At 46.3% G+C, this 21,636-nt stretch overlaps 1 protein-coding gene across 1 annotated transcript in view; it reads right to left on the bottom strand.

The window, feature by feature from the left end:
* The window catches only part of PLCH2 (phospholipase C eta 2), a 631,566-nt gene that overhangs the window by 300,411 nt on the left and 309,519 nt on the right, over positions 1 to 21,636 (bottom strand). The window contains exons 7-8 of the mRNA XM_078642469.1: positions 20,895 to 21,098; positions 5,407 to 5,527 (exon numbers count right to left, since the gene is read on the bottom strand). Of these exons, the coding sequence (XP_078498595.1) occupies positions 5,407 to 5,527; positions 20,895 to 21,098 (325 nt within the window). The remainder of the gene's footprint in view (positions 1 to 5,406; positions 5,528 to 20,894; positions 21,099 to 21,636) is intronic.

Raw genomic sequence — 21,636 nt, 5'->3', positions numbered from 1 at the left:
GAGGACTGGCCATCATCTACCGGGACTACCTCTCCTGCAGAACCAACGACGCTCATATCCTGGACTCCGAAAGCCTCTATTTTACCATCCAGTTAGCGCCGACTAGCTCACTGTCAGGCCTCCTAGTTTATCGTCCCCCTGGCCACTCTGGCCCTTTTGCCAGCGCTCTCTTAGAAGCCATAGCGTCTCAGGCCCACTCCACATCTAACTTCGCGATACTAGGAGACCTCAACATCCACTTCGACGACCCCCTAGATACAGGGGCAGTCGACTTGATTGCAGAACTGGCTGCCTACGGTCTCCACCTCACCAACTCCGGAGCCACACACACTAAAGGTCATTTGCTCGATCCAGTGTTTACCAACATCCCCACCCTTCAGGCCAAAGAGTCCCTACCCCTCCCGTGGACGGACCACTTCATGGTCCCTCTCCACCTACCAGGAGCATTCAAGAAACTCCACAAACCCACCACCTATACCAGGGACAGGGCATGGTCCAGACTCTCCGCACAGGAATGGGCCAGAACCCTGAACTCTACCACCCCTACCCCTTCGGAAGATCCGGTCACCGCTGATAGCAAATTCAGGGAGTGGATCTCCATGTCACTCGACTCTATCCTCCCCATAAAAACCCGTGAGGATAAAAACGGGAATTTAGGATCTGCCCCATGGTACACCCCGGAACTCCGGACTCTCCGCAAAGACTGCAAAAAAGCAGAGCGACTATGGAGGAAAGACTGGCTGCACGCCAGCAAGGAAGCCTATCAGAGGTCGGTGAGAATCTACAAATCAACCCTGAAGCTCACTAAAACCTCACACTACGACACTAGAATAAAAAACTCCACCAACTCGGCAAGAGAATCCTTTCTCATCGCCAAAGAGCTATTGAAAATACCAGCTCCCCCCTCATCCATCACTCCCCCGGTGGACAGAAGTGACGAATTGGCTACCTACTTCAACTCCAAAATCGCCCGTATTCTAGTCTCCCTCCCCCATCCCTGCCTGCCGAACCACATGGACAATGATGCATCTACCAACCTTTCAGGAAACATCATGCATCCTCAGCTGACCGCTTTCAGAGCAGTAACACTGGACGAAGTAGGCACAACCATGGCAAATGAAAAGCGGCTCCCCTCTGGATCCTGCCCCCATTAGATTCCTGAAAACAGTAGCCCCTGTCATCGTGCCTACGGTCACGGAGCTGATAAACATCTCGCTATCTCAAGGCTCTGTCCCCCCAAGCTGGAAGAGTGCAGTAGTCAAGGCACTCCTAAAAAACCTCATTTGGACCCCGCCGACATGGCGAACTACCGGCCAATCTCACTCCTCCCATGCGTCAGCAAAATGGCCGAGAAACTGGTCAATGGGCAACTGTCACAGTTCCTTGAATCAAACAACCTTCTGCGGCAGTCACAAACTGGGTTCCGCCCGGGCCACGGCACAGATACCGCCCTTCTCGCTGTCATCGAGGAGGCAAGGTGCATCCTGGATTCAGGAGGGTCAGTGGCAGTGATCCTCCTGGACCTCAGCTTAGCCTTTGACACGGTTAACCACCGTGTCTTACTCCAGCGGCTGGCCGTGGCAGGGCTCGCAGGTTCGGCGCTCACATGGATAGAATCCTTCCTTTCAGGGCGCTCGTTCCAGGTATGGGATGGCAACTCCCACTCTGCCTCCCTCCCCCTTGCGAGCGGAGTCCCCCAGGGGTCATCACTAAGCCCCACTTTATTTAATGCTTACATGGCCCCCCTTGAGGATGTCGTCGCCCCCTTTGGGATCAAGATAGTGAGCTATGCGGACGACACGCAATTGGTCGTCTCACTCTCACATCTGGACAATCACCCAGACAACCTGCCGAACTGCCTCCAGCAAATTCACCACTGGATGTGCGAGTCATCGCTCAAGCTAAACGGATCAAAGACAGAAGTCATGCTTTTGGGCAAGCAATGGACCACCATCCCCTCATCGGTCTGGCCAGACGTCTTCGGGGAAGTACCCACCCCGAAACAAGTAATCAAGACCTTAGGAGTCTGGCTGGAACCCGAGCTGTCTCTGAAAACCCAAGCAGCCAAAACAGCAGGCACCTGTTTTGGTCTCATGCGCTCCATCCGCAGGATCCTCCCACTACTTCCGCCCCTATCTAGGAAACTCTTGGTCCAAGGTCTGATCCTTGCGCGGCTAGACTACAGTAACATGGTCTATCTGGGAGCTCCTGAAGCCACTATGGCTAAACTTCAGCGTACGCAAAACGCAGCTGCCCAGCTCCTTATGAATCTCCCTTCCAGAGTCTCAGCCAGACCAGCGATCAAGGCCCTCCACTGGCTTCCAATACGACAAAGGGTATAATTCAAGGCCCTGTGCACCGCACACAAACTTCTCAACGGTCTCGGCCCTGCTATCCTGAGAGACCTGGTCACCCCCTACAAGGCCCCCAGGTCCCTACGCTCGGACAATGAGCGTCTGGCCAACGTCCCCAGATACAGGAAGGCACGCACCGGCGGTCGACGCTTTTCTGTAAAAGCATCCTCAGGATGGAACTCACTTCCTCGCCCCCTGAGGCTGGAACCCAGCCATCTCCTTTTCCGGAAAAAATTGAAAACGCTGCTGTTCCCAAAATAAAGTCCCCTCTCCCCTCTGGTCTCCACAAATGCTACAGCGCGGGGATGCCTCCGGGTCACCAGGCGCTCTATAAATCGCTAAATAATAATAATAATAATTAATTACATCTAGAATTGCTTATTAAAACACACTTTATCTGAACACTAACAAGACTATTCTTTCCAAATTACAACTGGTGCAAAATGCAGCACCCAGACTGAAACTAGGCATCCCTAAATACATGTTGTTCTGTAAAGTACTCCATGTACTTCACTGGCTCCCTGTACAGCAGCGGATTACCTTCAAGGCCATGTGTATTGTTTGCAAAGCATATTACAGTGCAAGCCTGGGAGGAAACAAATCCATGTTTCAGTGGTATTCTCCATGCAGAATTCTCTGCTCAGTAAGTCACAATTTATTGGTCACCCCAGAGTGCGTAGGAAGAGATGGGGAGGCAGAGCTTGTTCGTTCATGGTGGCCAAGATCTGGAACGCCCTACTCCTCCATCTGACCAGTATGAAGCTCCATACGCCATTTAGGAAGGCCTTGAAAACCTTGATCTTGTGATTGACCCCATCATCTGGTCATATTCATGGCAACTGTTGCACTATACAAATCTATATCATATCACATCATACCTAAGAAACTGTGGGTCTCAGGCACCATTGCTCGGTGGGTGAGCCGATTGAGTGGTTTTGTTGGCGCCCACCTTCCCAGGGTCCACTATGACCCATCCCCCTGAAAGCACCTGCTCAAGTATAGGAATTCATATTTCTCCCAGTAGAGTGAGGGTGTTCGGGACTCTCCTCAGCCTTCGATGTTGCTCCTGGCCATGAATGAGGATATAATCTTTCACATTTAGGCCTCCTGGGAGCCCTGCCAAGACCTCCTAGATGGTATTTGGAAACATCTGTTGCTAATCAGACCTCAAAGTTAAGCTGCCAGTATCAGTGGAGAACTCTGTGTGTGTTAAAGATGATCCGAGCCAAGGGCCTGGTTCTGATCTTAGACACCATACACAAGCTAAGCCCTGAAAAGGTTACCTAAGTAAATCATACAGCAAACATGAGGTGAAATATGATAGTCTTTTCAAAATATTTTTAAAAGTATGTGAACATGAAGAGAAAGACTTTTGGTGAAAGAAAATAGTTGCCTTAGATCACACAGTTTAAGCAGGTGAAACAGCTATTTATCCAGGCTTTCTGGTTTCATTTTGTACAGATCAGCCACAACACGGGTATCTATTTGTCTATTCTTATTTTAAGGCTTTGTTTTTACTTGTTTGAGCATTTTTCTGTAGTTTTTATATAGTGCAAACTCAACCCGAAGCATCAGTTACATTACAAAAGCTCACCGTTCATTGTAAGCACAGAGAGATTAAGTGATTTGCCTAGAATCACAGGAGCAAACGCCAAGGCTCAAAGCTGGTTCCCCAGTACCAAAGACGACAGTTCTGGCTGTAATACCACATCCTGTGTACAGGGAGGTAGGCAGGCAGAAGCCACATGCAAGCTCGGCTCTTTATGGGCTTGAGGTTCCAACATGGCCTCGAGATAAGCCAGGCTCAAGTCTGGCTCTAGCTTACATTGGCTCATAATATTTGGTTCACTGTATTAAAGGATTCACTGATGTTTGGTATCTTAAATCTTGAACAATAATGGTGCATGGTTAACAATGTTACCTACTTTTTTTATTGCTGCACTCAAAACCTTCCTTAAATAATGCTAACATTCTATGAAGAGTTTCATAAAATGATTCGTTGTAATGTATGAAACAAAGGCACTCGCTGAACCAGGCAAAGCACAACTTTAACAACTAACTGGTGTGAAGATTGGATTTTGTTTTACCAGTGCACCAATGAAAGCATCAGATAAAAGATGAGCATGGCAAAAGAGCTAAACTCTATTTCCGAATCATGACACTTGCATACCTTTCGTGCTCAAGAAATCACAAAGCAAGCAATTCCATTAGGTGCACCAAGGCCCTTATTTTGATATTTCCAAATTTGTTGTCTTTTTATTTCCAAAAATGGAGGGGCAGATTTACAAGCCCCTTGCGCCACGTTTACGCCGCTGTTGCGTCACGCAAGGTGGCGTAAACGTGGCGCATTCCTACGAGACATTTACAATGTGACGCATCTATGGAGATGCGTCACAGTGTAAGGCCCTGCGCCACATGAAACCTGCGTCAGGTTTCATGTAGGCGTTCCGGTGCAGGGGGGGGGAATTCCGTCGCAGGAACGCCCCTGAAAAGTGTCTCAGTGAAATCTACAAGGTTTCACTGAATCATTTTCCCAACGCTGATGCGTCAAAACCCTGCGCCTGCTTGAAGCAGGCGTAAGGCTTGACGCACCAGTTAAAGATAGGGCAAGTTGGAAAAGTGCTGGAGTTGCGTGCCACAACTTCAGCACTGCGCCAACTTTACGCCCAAGATGAGACACGCATCTGTTCATTCCTGCGCCATGGTGCGCCGCATTGTAAATGCGGCGCATCATGGGTGGCGCAAGGATGAACTTGCGTACCGTATCTTTCCTGGCGCATCTCTGCCGATTTGCAGAGATGCGTCAGGCAACGTAAATCTGCCTCGGAATTTATAGTCTGTCTAAAAAGAATTCTTAGTTATCCTGACTTCAGTACCAAATTAAAGAGGTCCACCCTGTGAAGCAGCAATGTCCTTTCTGATAAACATAGAACTCAAAACATAATCTCAGGTGCAAAGACGTGACACATAAAATAGCATTGTTATATCTGACAAAACATTAAACAGTATTGCAACTGCATAAGAAAGAGCAACATTAAAGTACTAGACATACTCATTCTTGCTGAAGGCATATTTGTTAATTGTTTCAATGACATCCTTGAAGAGTATTTTGGAAGTCAGTGTGTAGCCGTGGTGCACAATGGGCTCCCCATCCGGTCCATCCCAGCAGTCAACTGTCAAAGAAGAAGGGAAGTCAAAATTGTAAAAAAATACTTTTTTCCCCCAGAGATAATCTACAGTTCTACAAATGAAACGCAAGCCACACTTCAGGTCTACTTTGCAGTTGGGGAGTAAATTTGAAAAGCATAATAGACGGGGGCGAAATTTAGACAATGCCAGTGAAAGTTTGGCAAATTGTGTACTTTTTGCATGTGGGTGTCATCTTGACAGAACCTTCCTCGTCGAGTGACATATTCTGCTGAAACTCGACTCCTGGTAGTATCTCATTAGACTGTATTTTAATGAAAAATGCTTGCTGCTGTGAAAGACATTAATGCTAGATACAGGCAAACCACGTTTCACTTTAAAAGTCTCATTTTGCATAACTTCTCAAAACGCTTGTGGAATTACATGACATTGCAGACAAAAAAATTATTCAGTTTTACACTCCCTAGCTCAAAGCAACGGGAGCACAGAGATCTGTGAAAAACAAGCATTTACAATGCAATGGTCTCGGCATCATTAAAGGTAGAGCTATTGGCATTGCTCATGACATTATTTTTTCTTTAAATCATAAATAAATGGCATTGTCATTTACATTGTCAATACACACCACTCTGCACTCAACTGCACTCACCTGCACTGCACTCAACTGCACTCACCAGCACTGCACTGCACTCACCTGCACTGCACTCAACTGCACTCACCTGCACTGCACTGCACTCACCTGCACTGCACTGCACTCACCTGCACTGCACTGCACTCACCTGCACTACACTCACCTGCACTGCACTGCACTCACCTGCACTGCACTGCACTCACCCGCACTGCACTGCACTCACCTGCACTGCACTCACCTGCACTGCACTGCACTCACCTGCACTGCACTCACCTGCACTGCACTGCACTGCACTGCACTCACCTGCACTGCACTCACCTGCACTGCACTCACCTGCACTGCACTCACCTGCACTGCACTCACCTGCACTGCACTGCACTCACCTGCACTGCACTCACCTGCACTGCATTGCACTCACCTGCACTCACCTGCACTGCACTCACCTGCACTGCACTCACCTGCACTGCACTGCACTCACCTGCACTGCACTCACCTGCACTGCACTGCACTCACCTGCACTGCACTGCACTCACATGCACTGCACTGCACTGCACTCACCTGCACTGCAATCACCTGCACTGCACTGCACTACACTGCACTCACCTGCACTGCACTGCACTCACCTGCACTGCACTCACCTGCACTGCACTCACCTGCACTCACCTGCACTCACCTGCACTCACCTGCACTGCACTGCACTCACCTGCACTGCACTGCACTCACCTGCACTGCACTGCACTCGCCTGCACTGCACTCGCCTGCACTGCACTCGCCTGCACTGCACTCGCCTGCACTGCACTCACCTGCACTGCACTCACCTGCACTGCACTCACCTGCACTGCACTCACCTGCACTGCACTCACCTGCACTGCACTGCACATACCTGCACTGCACTGCACATACCTGCACTGCACATACCTGCACTGCACTGCACTCTGCACTCACTACTCTGCACTCACTACTCTGCACTCACTACTCTGCACTCACTACTCTGCACTCACTACTCTGCACTCTGCACTCACTACTCTGCACTCACTACTCTGCACTCTGCACTCACTACTCTGCACTCTGCACTCACTACTCTGCACTCACTACTCTGCACTCACTACTCTGCACTCACTACTCTGCACTCACTACTCTGCACTCTGCACTCACTACTCTGCACTCACTACTCTGCACTCTGCACTCACTACTCACTACTCTGCACTCACTACTCTGCACTCACTACTCACTACTCTGCACACACTATTCTGCACTCACTACTCTGCACTCTGCACTCACTACTCTGCACTCACTACTCACTACTCTGCACTCACTACTCTGCACTCACTACTCACTACTCTGCACTCACTACTCACTACTCTGCACTCACTACTCACTACTCACTACTCTGCACTCACTACTCTGCGCACTCACTACTCTGCACTCACTACTCTGCACTCACTACTCTGCACTCACTACTCACTACTCTGCACTCACTACTCACTACTCTGCACTCACTACTCTGCACTCACTACTCTGCACTCTGCACTCACTACTCTGCACTCACTACTCACTACTCTGCACTCACTACTCTGCACTCACTACTCACTACTCTGCACTCACTACTCACTACTCTGCACTCACTACTCTGCACTCACTACTCTGCACTCACTACTCACTACTCTGCACTCACTACTCACTACTCTGCACTCACTACTCTGCACTCTGCACTCACTACTCACTACTCTGCACTCACTACTCACTACTCTGCACTCACTACTCTGCACTCACTACTCACTACTCTGCACTCACTACTCACTACTCTGCACTCACTACTCACTACTCTGCACTCACTACTCTGCACTCACTACTCTGCACTCACTACTCTGCACTCACTACTCACTACTCTGCACTCACTACTCTGCACTCACTACTCTGCACTCACTACTCTGCGCACTCACTACTCTGCACTCACTACTCTGCGCACTCACTACTCTGCACTCTGCACTCACTACTCACTACTCTGCACTCACTACTCACTACTCTGCACTCACTACTCTGCACTCACTACTCTGCACTCACTACTCTGCACTCACTACTCTGCAATTACTACTCTGCACACTCACTACTCTGCACTCTCACTACTCTGCACTCACTACTCTGCACTCACTACTCTGCACTCACTACTCTGCACTCTGCACTCACTACTCTGCACTCTGCACTCACTACTCTGCACTCTGCACTCACTACTCTGCACTCTGCACTCACTACTCTGCACTCACTACTCACTACTCTGCACTCACTACTCACTACTCTGCACTCACTACTCTGCACTCTGCACTCACTACTCTGCACTCTGCACTCACTACTCACTACTCTGCACTCACTACTCACTACTCTGCACTCACTACTCACTACTCTGCACTCACTACTCTGCACTCACTACTCACTACTCTGCACTCACTACTCACTACTCTGCACTCACTACTCACTACTCTGCGCACTCACTACTCTGCACTCACTACTCTGCACTCACTACTCTGCACTCTGCACTCACTACTCACTACTCTGCACTCACTACTCACTACTCTGCACTCACTACTCACTACTCTGCACTCACTACTCTGCACTCACTACTCACTACTCTGCACTCACTACTCAGCACTCACTACTCACTACTCTGCGCACTCACTACTCTGCACTCACTACTCTGCACTCACTACTCTGCACTCACTACTCACTACTCTGCACTCACTACTCACTACTCTGCACTCACTACTCTGCGCACTCACTACTCTGCACTCACTACTCTGCACTCACTACTCTGCACTCTGCACTCACTACTCTGCACTCACTACTCTGCACTCACTACTCTGCACTCTGCACTCTGCACTCACTACTCTGCACTCACTACTCTGCACTCTGCACTCACTACTCTGCACTCACTACTCTGCACTCACTACTCTGCACTCACTACTCTGCATTCACTACTCTGCACTCACTACTCACTACTCTGCACTCACTACTCACTACTCTGCACTCACTACTCTGCAGTCACTACTCACTACTCTGCACTCACTACTCACTACTCTGCACTCACTACTCTGCACTCACTACTCACTACTCTGCACTCTGCACTCACTACTCTGCACTCACTACTCTGCACTCACTATTCTGCACTCACTACTCTGCACTCACTACTCTGCACTCACTACTCACTACTCTGCACTCACTACTCACTACTCTGCACTCACTACTCACTACTCTGCACTCACTACTCTGCACTCACTACTCTGCACTCACTACTCTGCACTCTGCACTCACTACTCTGCACTCACTACTCTGCACTCACTACTCTGCACTCACTACTCACTACTCTGCACTCACTACTCTGCACTCACTACTCACTACTCTGCACTCACTACTCACTACTCTGCACTCACTACTCACTACTCTGCACTCACTACTCACTACTCTGCACACTCACTACTCTGCGCACTCACTACTCTGCGCACTCACTCCTCTGCACTCACTCCTCTGCACTCACTCCTCTGCACACTCTCTGCACACTCACTCTGCCCACTCACTCTGCACTCACTACTCTGCACTCACTACTCTGCACTCACTACTCTGCACTGACTACTCTGCACTCACACTCTGCACTCACTACTCTGCACTCACTACTCTGCACTCACTACTCTGCACTCTGCACACTCACTCTGCACTGTGCACACCACTGATATCATGGAATCTTCCACCACACTTTCTAAAACTCTATAGTCCGAAGCATAATAGGCACAGAACCAAAAGAAGGGTAGACATTGCTTAAAATAATCTTATTGTATTTATGAGAAGCAAAAGCGAGACTGTGAAATGTGCTGAATATCAGTTTGTTACGAATCAACAGAGTGGAGTTAGAGAACCAAGAAATAGTAATTTAGAATCCGGGTTAGAAGGAGTAGTAATCACAAGCTGAGGATCAACGGGCGCGAAACAGCGTGATGGGCGCGCAGGAGACGCAGCGTGAGCGTGCACATCAGCTGAAGATCGCCGGAGAAGACACCGAGTCTGCCTGCTGCCGTGACTGACCCGCTGCAGAGGGAAAGAGCCCGGTGAGTGGGGGTAGAGGGGGGGCGGCAGAGAGGGAGTGGGCAGAGAGGGAGGGTGTGTGTGTGTGTGTGCGTGCGTGTGTGTGTGTGTGTGCGTGCGTGCGTGTGTCTGTCTGTGTCTGTGTGTGTCTGGTGTGTGCCTGCCTGCCTGCCTTTGTGTGTGCGCGTCCACAGACCCTGGTCGGCTCGTGCACCGCTCTGTACTCCCTTGCGCGCTTACTCGGTGACAATAGTTCTCGTTGCCGAGACCTAAAAAGTACTAGCAATAAGCTCCCACATGGCAGATCTAAAACACAAACTGAAACACAGTCCATGCTGAACGTTCAGTTCGCTCCCTAGAACTGTTCAGACTCACGGAGAATACATTAAAATAATGAGGAAGAAAAATATAACAGGCGAAACCAAAAAACAACACCGAAAATGCTTTTCTTTGGAGTATGAATATAAACAATATACCTCTTGTTTTTCCAACATTATTCTATACCAATTTTTCATTTTCATTGTACAGTATTAGATTTAAAAACAATGGAAACACTTTATTTTAAAGAGTCCATCATGTGTAGAAAAACTTTAACTGATCACCTCGACACACATCTATAGGTATTTTAATTCTTTTGTTTTGTCAGGAGTGATTTGAGTTATATTTTCTGCGACCAGTAAAGTAGTGCCTTTTTGTGGTGGCCAGTCCATCCACAAGGCTTCTACATCAATCGTCTAACTTGCCTATTTTTTTTAGCCCTTCCTAATCCCTCTTTTCGCCTATGTCCCCACTGAGTGCTTTGCGGTGACCTTGAGTGATACAAGGCGTCACACAAATAACCAACATTATGTAGCATGGCTATTAATCACTTTAGCGATTGCCAAAAATGCACTGAGCTGTTAGTCAAAAATAAAAAAGGTTATGGCTAGATGAAAATGTCAGTTTAAATGTAACATTTTGAACAAAAAAAAACACTGAAATTCACAAGTTATTGGGCACTGAAGGACCTATAACTAGGGCCACTGGGATTATGAGATGGGAAAGGGCCAAATTATGTGGCAGGGTTGAGTAAATTATGCGGCAAGGAAAGGCAAATTAATGTGACATAACGCAGCACATTTTGAAATACTTTTACTTCATTATTATGACATTTTTAAACTTGTGAACACTGTCTGGGTATTGGTTGCACCTCAGTGGTACCTATTTAACACCAAATATACCAATAAGCAACAGAAAGGTGACCGGTTCAGCTTTGCAAAGGGCCTTCCACTGTGCGGCAACATGTGTTGCTTCATTTTTAGTAACTTTTGAACCGTTTAAGCTAGAAACAATTTCGTTTGTTAAAATCTGCAGATTATGTGGCAGATGATGGATTATGTGGCAAATGCAGCAATTCTATGATTATGCGAAAATCTCAGCGACCACAGAATTGCATAATTCCAATAGTTCTGACTATAACTCACACCCCGCCATGCAGTGGTCTCATCAATGAGGTCTTTTCTAATGCAATCAGTGATGTTATCAATTAGGTCATAGAACAAGTCATGAGTAATTTAAAATGTGATGTCATAAACAGTGCATGGGTGAGGGCACAACATTTTCACCTCAATATAACATCAATCGAACCTTTGTTGTTTTCAGTGAATTTCGAAGTTTTTTTTAAAAAGTAAAGTAAGATATTAATATATCTATCAATAACGGCACTTTAAAGTTTGTTTTTTTCAGTCAATTCATAGGGGTTTCTTACCATAATGTAAAATGTTATTACCATACAAACAAGTGTAGGGTTAGTCGCAGGGCTTAGCTGCAGGCCAAACCCTCCCTACCTGGGTAGACACCCACTGCCTGCGACCAGGCCCAGAGCCCAACCACCCTGGGCATCCAACTCCTACCACGCCTGACCTTTAGTCATGCGTGTTGTGGGGTTGGCCCCTACAGGCACCCTCCACCGCTGTGCATTGCCTATGGCCGTGCACGGCATGGGTTACCTGGAGGGCCAACCCCCTGTATGTGGCAATCAACCACAGACAATCACTGCACTTTTGTTTTTAAAAGGTCATCTGATTCCACAGGACTCTCTTGGAAGCCTGCATGGGCCCATGTGCTCCAGCGTGACGATCACAGGAGTACACTTGTCTTCTGGTTTCAGTGGGGTAGCGAGATCCTTGAAAATCCCTCCTCCACCCCAAAAAATTACATTAGTCCTCCATTCTCTCTGGGAAAATACCAGTGAGGGTACCTCTATTGTGCCCTCTTATACATCATTCTTGTTTAATTTTCAGGACATGGGGACCGAGTCACCGTGTCCTGTATTGGGAGCCGCAACCTTTCTTTTCATGCAGAGGCCACCCAATCAGAGAAGCCTTTCGATCCTGCGTGATCAAGGTGGCCGATGGGGGAAAAAAGCTTGATAATTTGATTCCTTCAAGCGTCCTGTAAACCCAACCATCCATATATCTGTACATTTTAATACTTAATTTCTCAAAAACTACTGAACGAATGTAAATCAAATCACAAAAAGCACTCTTCTGAGAGAAAATCTAGCTTTCTGCAAAATGTAGTGTAATTCAGTTAGGCAGTTTTGGCTGTAGCAGTGTCTAAAACTGATTATGGAAACTGCATGTTGGGACACTTTTACTTCGCCCCGCTAGACGGATCAAATCAAAACTTTCCTGGAAGAAGCTGAGGAGTTGCATTTTTACACTCTAAGCTGGCTTAGATAGTGTTTTAACAATCCAAAATTGTAATACTGTGTCTGGAGTGGTAAAAGACTTTGACGTTTTTCAGCTCGGCATGGTTGGCACTAGGTAATCCGTTGCTTAAAGACTTTGCTGTAAAAATGGCAATAGAGTTCCCTGCTGCCTTTCTTGCATAATTTTGCAGCACTCTAAGCCTGAAAATTGTCTTAATATAAATCTGAATTCATAAATATCTTTTAATTGTAAATCTTTTTTGAATGTTTGACTTTCACCACTGACACATAGATCAATACTTTAAAAGGCCAGAATTTAGGCTCCATTGGGATTCAATTCAATAAATACATTTATTTGCATTTCTTTTTAGATGTTTGACTTGCACCCTGGACTCATAAATCAGAACTTTACATTTTCAGGTCAGAATTTAGGATTGATTGGGTCTGATAAACATAATAAATGACTCCTTCTCAGGGCTTAATTTGAGCCAGTGGCTGCTGGGAGGGTTTGGGGACAGGCATTTATTTTTCTGCATCAGATATTTACAGAGAGAGAAAGAGATAGGAAAAACACACAAATCAGAAAGAAGTAGGAAAAGAAAGATGGGAAACCGTCAGTAAGCAGGGGCGGCTCTAAGCTCATGGAGGCCCTGGGCAGGGAGCGTAGGTAGGGGGCCCCGGAAGAGGGGGTCCGGGAGGGGCGGAGCCCCCCGAAGCTCAGGAGGGTGGGGGGGTCAGGGTGTTAGAAAGTGGAACAGAGCCAGAAGCCGCCAAATCCCTGCCAGGGACCACCACGCAAATATGTATCCATCCTCAGAGGATTATTATATTAAGGATATATATTGGCGTGGAGGCCCCTGGGGTTTGGTGGCCCCGTGCAGGTGCACAGCTTGCACATGCCCAAGGCCGCCCCTGCAGTAAGAGAGAAAGTTGTGACCTGCAAGAGTAAGAAAGAGGCGCCATGAGCGTCTGGTGGTGGATTAAAGAGGCCTCGGCTTTCGGCGCTCTGACGTTTATTTGCACCTTCTAAGCAGGGCTTCAGGCACCGGCATTCTTTCTTTCACAAATTAAGTACTGCCCCCTCTTCCATACATGCTAACATTTCAATACAGGAAAGTGGGAGATTTAAAAATAAATAAATCGAGGGAATGTATTTTGCCCATTGATTTCTATTGAAGCACAGGCAATTTTAGGCGGGAGACAGCTCAAAAAAGCCATTTTTTACTTAAAAAATCACCAGGACTCTGTCGCTTGAACTGGGTCTATGCCTGAACTGGGTCTATTGTTACGTGTGTTCTTCCTGCAAGTGCTGGCACAAACTCTGAAGTGGGAATTGGTTTCAACAATAACAGAAGGGGAGGTTCCTTTGATTAAAAAAAGCTTTATACTGCTTATTGACCTGCTTAATCCCATCCTGAAGCTCCTCCTACTCCCCGCGGTAGCCAGCATTACTGCACGTCGCGTATTTCATATTAGCTTCGAATGGATTCTTTTATACAGGATGGAACACAATCATTTTCCCCTCAGAAAGGCAATTACAATTCACAAATACATTACAGGCAGGACAAATCCAGGTCAAATTACTAGACGCGGGCAAGCTGGTGATGTCACAGTGCCGAGATTAAAGCGCATCCTTCCCTCTATGACCTCGTCTGGATGCCTCAAGGTTGAAACGTCTACCCATATGTTTTCAGATTCACAATAATGGCGTTCCTTTGCATCTGTCCTCCGCAGGACCTAGCGGGACCTTCTCCCAGGACCACGCGTGGCTGGCCCAGTGACCAGTGTTCTCTCAAACTCACCTGCTACTGACCCTCTGGGCTCAGCGACTGTGCTCCTGGGCTGTTCATAAACCATGAAATTCGATTTGCAGACAGATGATTCCACAACAAGGCTTGAGGTCCTGAGGCAAAAAAGAGGCTTTGGTATTGCTGTATGGGAACAGCGGCTGAGCAAAGAGAACTCAAGCCAAGGTAATGTGCATAGACAGCGTTGACGGAGCGGAAAACCCATTCACACTTTCTAGCAATGGCGATCCTTGAAAGAGACGAAGCTCACAACCTAGATTCTTGCGTTATTCATATTGTAACCCCGTAAGAGTTTCAACTTAAAAGGAATCTTTCATCTCCAGAAATACTATGGAACCTCTGGGATAGTAATTTGGCAATTGAAACAGTGACAAAAGTATTTGTGCAAAAGTTAGATATGTCCAGTGAACTCTTTGAGGGTGCTTGCAATGCCCCAAACTACCCAACTAGGGAGCTGATCACAATTGCGCCGGAGGGGTAAGTGATATTTATTGCACCTGATAAAATCCGACTGCCAGTTGTTGGGAATTCAGTTGCAGCAAGTTGCATCCCATTCCGATTTTTTGTGAAATAGCATCTGGATTCTAGCGGTGTCTTGCCGACTCTGGGCCTCATTTACAAGCCCACTGCGCCGCCGGTGCATCAGTTTTTTTAAGGCGCCGGTGGCACAATGTGCTTGCCCATATTTACAAGGCCATGTAAAACCACCCTGTGTGACTTTACGTGGCCTTGTAAATATGGGCCCTTCTCAAGCATTGCTCTGCATGAAAGGGGCATTCCATGGGTGTTACTCTGGGTGTTCCCACACAACATCCATGGAACTTGGCATATTCCCAGATTTACAACGTACTGTAAAGCTGGGAATACATCAGAATCCTACACCACCCCAGGGGAGGAATAGAGTGCTGCAACGAGGAGAAATACTTTTATTTCTCCTCATCTTTTCCTCTTTCTCTGCATGCTACATTCTGCAGCACGCAAAGAAAGAGGAAAATGCCATCAATGATTGTTTTTGTGCAGGAAGATGTCCTTCCTGCACAAAAACAATCATTCCTGCATGGCAGGCACCTTTGCAAAATGACGCAAGGGTGCCTGCGCTGGTGCATGGCAGCCAATTGTGCGCCAGCGCAGGGGAAAGCACATGGATGCGTCATATTGTTGTTAATACGATGCATCTGCATGCTTTGAAAATGACACCGCTTGGTGCAGTCAATTAACCTGATTACACATATGTTGGATTTTTGTCATTTTGGTCTTGTCAAGTTAGTTAAAGATAACTTTATTTTTCTAAACTTGTGTGGTGTCCATTTGTTGTGTTATCACTGTGAGTGTGGGTACAAATACTTTCCACATTGCCTTGAAGATAAGCCTGTCTGCTCGTGCCAAGCTACCAAGGGGGTGAGCAGGGGTTATCTAGAGTGTATTTCCCCCTTAACCTAACTAGAAGCAAGGGTCCATATTTGGTCAAAGGTACCTACCTCATCCAACAAGAGACCCACATTTCTAACACCTGGCTTCTATTTATTTACACAATAAGTCTTTACCATATCCTGCCACCAATTTCCATTATTTCAGGCCTCTCGCTTAACCTTCAAAAACGGTAATCTGTTGACTATTCTCCACCTATTCTCCAAAATCATGATGAAAACATTTGTTAACAAACTATAAGAATTCATTGAGCCTGTTTCCTTCATAACATAGAGTCAAGATTCAGGTCTTTGCTGGTAAAGAAAAATGCATTTGCTAACATTGTGGAAGATCTCTTTGTCACCTCTGATGGATGGAACAAGGTGACATTAACACCCCTGGATATTCCTTCAGCTTTTGATGTTGTGCATCACAAACTCCACCAAAAGACAGTCACAAAATTCACTAGGATAATCAGACGAAGCTGTAGAATGGCTTTGTTTTTCTTCCAAAATCAATCAGCAAATCAATTGGTCATTCAGGCAGTAGATTTGTAGAGAGCTACTTGTCACCCGTGAGGGTATACAGGAGCTGCAGGGTCCAGTTTATTAGCCAAATAGTCAGGTATATAGGGACTTTCGGAACTCTGGAAGAGATGAGGAGGTCCATAGATGAATGGGTAGCTCGTTCCATGTCTTCCCTGCTAAGTAGGAGAAGAAATGACTTATGCATCTGCTATGTCAGATGCAGAAGGGGTGAGGCTTAGAGAAAGGCATGAGTAGCAGAGATGTAGACATGTTTTAAGGCATAGGCAAAGTGTGCTCTGGGCAAGGGCCCCAGCCTTTCTGGGGCCACTTGATAGAGCCAGCTATGTTCTGCACAGAGTCTTGCCCTGACCACCTTGATTAATCTTTAAACAGACCGTTGTAAATAGCCTTTTTCTATAATTTATTTTTAATGTGTGAGTCTATTACAGACATTTTGTAGACAAAATGTGTTTACGTTTCAACCAACCTCCATAAAAAAGTTTCTTTCAGATCAATACAGGACTTCATATATGAGAAATGGGAGGGTATGACAGAGATTATTTGCAGTAATATTAGTGAACTGCTGCTGTGTTAAAATATTGAAAACACACATCACTATCCCTGAATATCAGTTGTACACACATTTAGAATTTGACCTGGGATGAGAGTGCGGATCCCAGAAGGAGAGGTCGGGGGAGGAGAGCCTCGTCCGTGACCTCTGGTCAGCCTGAGGGTGCAGAGCCTGGGCTGGTGAGCCAGTGTCAGGATGTCATACCTGACTTGGCAGGAGGGAAAGTGGGGAAAAGGTGCTTTGTTGGCCAGGTGGGTACTGTCTACCAGTGCGGACACATCTGTAAGCAAAGTAACCCTAGGCGCTGCACAGATGAGGTCCTCAAGTGATGAGAAAACAATTCTTCGAGGGTGAGTTAATCACCCAAAAACGATCTTGGTTCCAAAAGGTCAAGTGCAGCCCGCGTGGCCCATGTCTTACTCCGTTAGACAATGCCCGGACTTAACTGGCTTTACTGTAAACTATAGTCAGTTCTTTGTGATGTACAATAATTGTAATTGATTCTCCCTTGGATGTACTTTGAATCCCTTCCTTCTTTATCTTATCTGTCTCACACATGAGCACACTTCCCTTTTCCCTCTCACCTTGGAGCAACCTCTCACCTTGTTACTGAATATGGCGATTTGTTGACCAAAAAAGTACCTCTAAAATAGAAATAAAACAGTCTTCTTTGCAAAAATATAACGGGTGCCATTGTTTTTTGAGAGTGCGCATATTTTGCATATTTAAAGAACTCTGCGTGTACTTATGACTTTATGCTGAGTAGTCTAAAGCTCAGGGGTTTCAGCAGTAATATTTATACCCCAAAATGTCTTTGTGCCCTTTGAGTAAGGGGTCCTGAACTCAGTGCAAACCAGTTCTGGGTGCACTCTGCCAGTGCACAACTTCTTCCTTTGTCAGTGTGGGCAAGGGCCTTCAGACACACCACAGGAGGTGGAGTCTGACTTTTGTGGAAGGCAGGCACAGCCCTAGTCAGGCACAGGTGCTACTCCTCCCACCACTCCAAATGCAGATCGGCCTATTCAGCCTAGGGCTGACTTACCCAGACTCCTGGAGCCACCCTAGCCCCTGTCACTCCAAAGCCAGACAGTCAATACACAAACAGGCAGAGGCACACATGACGGTAGGACAAGACAACAGCCACTTTCCAAAAGTGCTATTTTCAAATACAGAATTTAAAAACCACCCTTTCTAAAAGATGTGTTATTAAATCCTGAGTTCAGGGATACCAGACTCCAATTTTCTATCTTACTCCTATGGGAAGATATGCCTGTAAAAATGTTACAGAGCATTCCCCATTCTGCCCTACGGGCAAGATAGTCTTTCAATAGTGAAAAAAACGAAATTGGCAGTATTTCACTATCAGGACATGTTACACACACCACTACATGTCCTACCTTTCCCATACACTGCACCCTGCCCAGGGGGGTACCTTGGGCCTATCATAGGGGTGTCCTATGTGTAAGAAAAGGCAAAGGTAAGGCCTGGCACACTTGCCAGGTCATCATTGCAGTTAACAAACTGCGCAGGCACTGCGGTGGCAGGCCTGAGACATCTTTTCCTGGCTACTCATGTGGGTGGCACAATCAGTGCTGTGAGCCGACTAGTACATTTGATTTACCAGTCCTGGCACATACAGTGCACTTTACTAGGGACCTACTGGTAAAACAAATATACCAATCATGGATAACTAATCACAATTTACACAGAGAGCATATGCACTTTAGAACTGATCAGCAGTGGTAAAGTGCCCAGAGTCCTAATGCCTTCAACCACAGGTCAGGAAAAAGTAGGAGGAAGAATCTAAAAGTTTGGGGATGATCCTGCAAAAAGGGCCATTTCCAACACCAGAATATTAGATTCTTTTTTTCAAAGAGCTTGGGAATGTCCTCGCAAAGTTGTTGAGAGAAGGCAGTGGTCCCAAGGACCACTGCCTGCCCTTAAAAAATTAAACGAAAAAGTTTCATTTTTCTATTTTAAATGCATCCCATTTTCCTTTAAGAAAAACGGGCTGCATTTAAACAAAAAAAACTACTTTATTAAAAAGCAGTCATAGACATGATGGTCTGCTGACCCCAGCAGGCCACCATCCCTGAGTGCTAGCCATTCCCAAAGGGGTCGCAAATTGCGCTTGCCTCATGAATATTGATGAGGCATGCAATTTGTGACCCCATTGGGAATCACTTTAGCGAGTTGGAAATTACGAGGCCCAATTTGCGACTCGCTAAAGTGAATGGTCATACATCTGGCCCTTAGTTCTTTATGCTTTCGAATTTAACCTTAAAAGTGTGCTTGTTGACACAGAAGTTCTAGAAGTAGGGTAGATATGCCTGAAGAAGGAATAATTAGAGTGCAAAGCAACGAGTGTGTCAGTTTGTGTTATGAAGTAAACATAGCAAATGTAGGAAATTGTAGTTGAACAATTACATAAACAAAACTGGAGTCAAAACATTTCAGTGGAATAAAACTGTGAACATTGTTTTTTACGTGCTTGCACACTGACGCAGCTGAAAAGAAGTCCTCTGTATTTCAGTTATTGTCATACGTAATCAATCATAGTAGAGCACTGCATTTAACTTTTTTTGAATACTTATTTAATGTATATGATCGCATTTGCACATCTGTGAATTGAGTTTAATATGTTCTTCCCAGATTGACCCTTAACGAGCAGAACCAACCTCCTGCCATTACTTGGAGGGATGAATAAATCCCAACAGCGGATGCTACCATCCAAAACTGAATCAAAACACATTAAGGATACTAGAAACACCACAAGGATGGCCACCCCTAACTCTGCTTTGCTCCAGTACATTGATAACTTCAGCCACACATTAGCAGCGATGCCACATAAGCAGCCTTTGCCATTCATGCACGACACCAAAACACAGTTTCATATACACCACCCTCTGCTCCTTCATTTCGCTCCATTAAAGCAGTAGTAATTTATATGCAAACTCGTCCTATATCTCACTTCTTTCCCTTCACTGCAGGCAAAGGATTTGCTCAAAAACATTATTAAAGGACAAATCTGGTCCTCACATATAACATCAAACCAGTGATTGATGTGTAAAATGATAAGTGAAGGTTTTGGTGCAGAGTATCAAAGCTGCATGCCCTTGATTCCACCTCACACATCTTTTCTCCATCACCAGACAGTCCCTGCCCCTCTGTATCTCTCCTGCACATTATTTTTCGTCCATGCTTTCTCCCATTGTCACTGTTTTTCTTTCTTTCTCTCCATGTTCTTTTCCCCTATTGTGATTTTCAATCTTTTGTTCAACTTCGACGTCTTTTGAGGACAAATGTGTGCTTGTGCCTAAAAATGGTTTCCACATCTGCAACCACCAGCTCATCTTAAGCACAGCATCAAACACACCTCATACAGGCCACATGACATTGACACGGTCCTCCGCCCAAGCACTCCCATAATGCACTGCATATTCATTATACCTTCCACGGCTCCGACTGAGGCATCTTTCACTCATGTTCAAAAACACACACTCAAGAAACTCTAAAAGGACAAGATACGTGGTAAAAGGGAAAAGCTTTCCAGTTCCATACGTAGAGCCCTATCCCAGAATCACTAGAAATAAAATAGACTTCTACTCTTGTGAAAATTAGTTCATAATGGACACAAAGACATTCCGGAAAAAATGTAGTCATAGGAGGAAATGTGCAGCACTTACCTTCCACACAGCGGCAGCCGGCTTGAAGCACCCAAGCATACATGTCGACCCTAGACTGTGACATCAGCTGATCGCCTGTGAGGTACGTGTTGTGGGACGAGGCAATGAAGTAGTGGCTGAGCGGGAGGCTCATGTCCTGGTTCACATGGTAATGGTCCGGATTGAAGATATCCCCCGATGGGCTACGCATATAATTCGTGAAGCCTGTTGAGAAGCAATCAGATGTGGGTTAGCAATGACCTTCAAGCACACCACATGTACAGCACACACACTGAAGGGCATTCGTCATCAGTGCAATGGAGTAAGGGAGCTGAATCAGAAGGCTGTGCCGCTCTCACCGCTACTTCAGCATAATGCTCCATTTCTCTACCGCCCTCCCCTGTGGTCACCTACAGTTTATCTCTACAAGAGGTTTCAGGAAATCTATTTTTATTTATTCATTTGTTTGTGTGCGGTAGCACAAACTCTAGTAGCCTCAAGTCAGGAGTAGACAAAGGGTGATATGAGGGTAGCGGGCGTGGATTACAGAAAGAGGTGAGAGGTGAGAGCCCTCCTGAGTGAAAGCCGAACTCAGCATGACTGCATGTAAGAGGAAATCATTCTAATGAAATGGGTCTACACAGTGAATTGTAGGTCTCCATGTGCTACAGACATTTTCATGGGTACGGTCAGCAGGCGCTGATTGCTGTATGCAAGTTGGAGTGGATGTGGATAGTGTTGGAGGTTGCCTGTTCTGCAGATG

The sequence above is a fragment of the Lissotriton helveticus genome, chromosome 5_1 (genome assembly GCF_964261635.1).
Source record: "Lissotriton helveticus chromosome 5_1, aLisHel1.1, whole genome shotgun sequence".
NCBI lineage: Eukaryota > Metazoa > Chordata > Amphibia > Caudata > Salamandridae > Lissotriton > Lissotriton helveticus.
The sequence above is the reverse complement of the archived record's forward strand: the minus strand, read 5'-3'. Positions and strand labels throughout refer to the sequence as shown.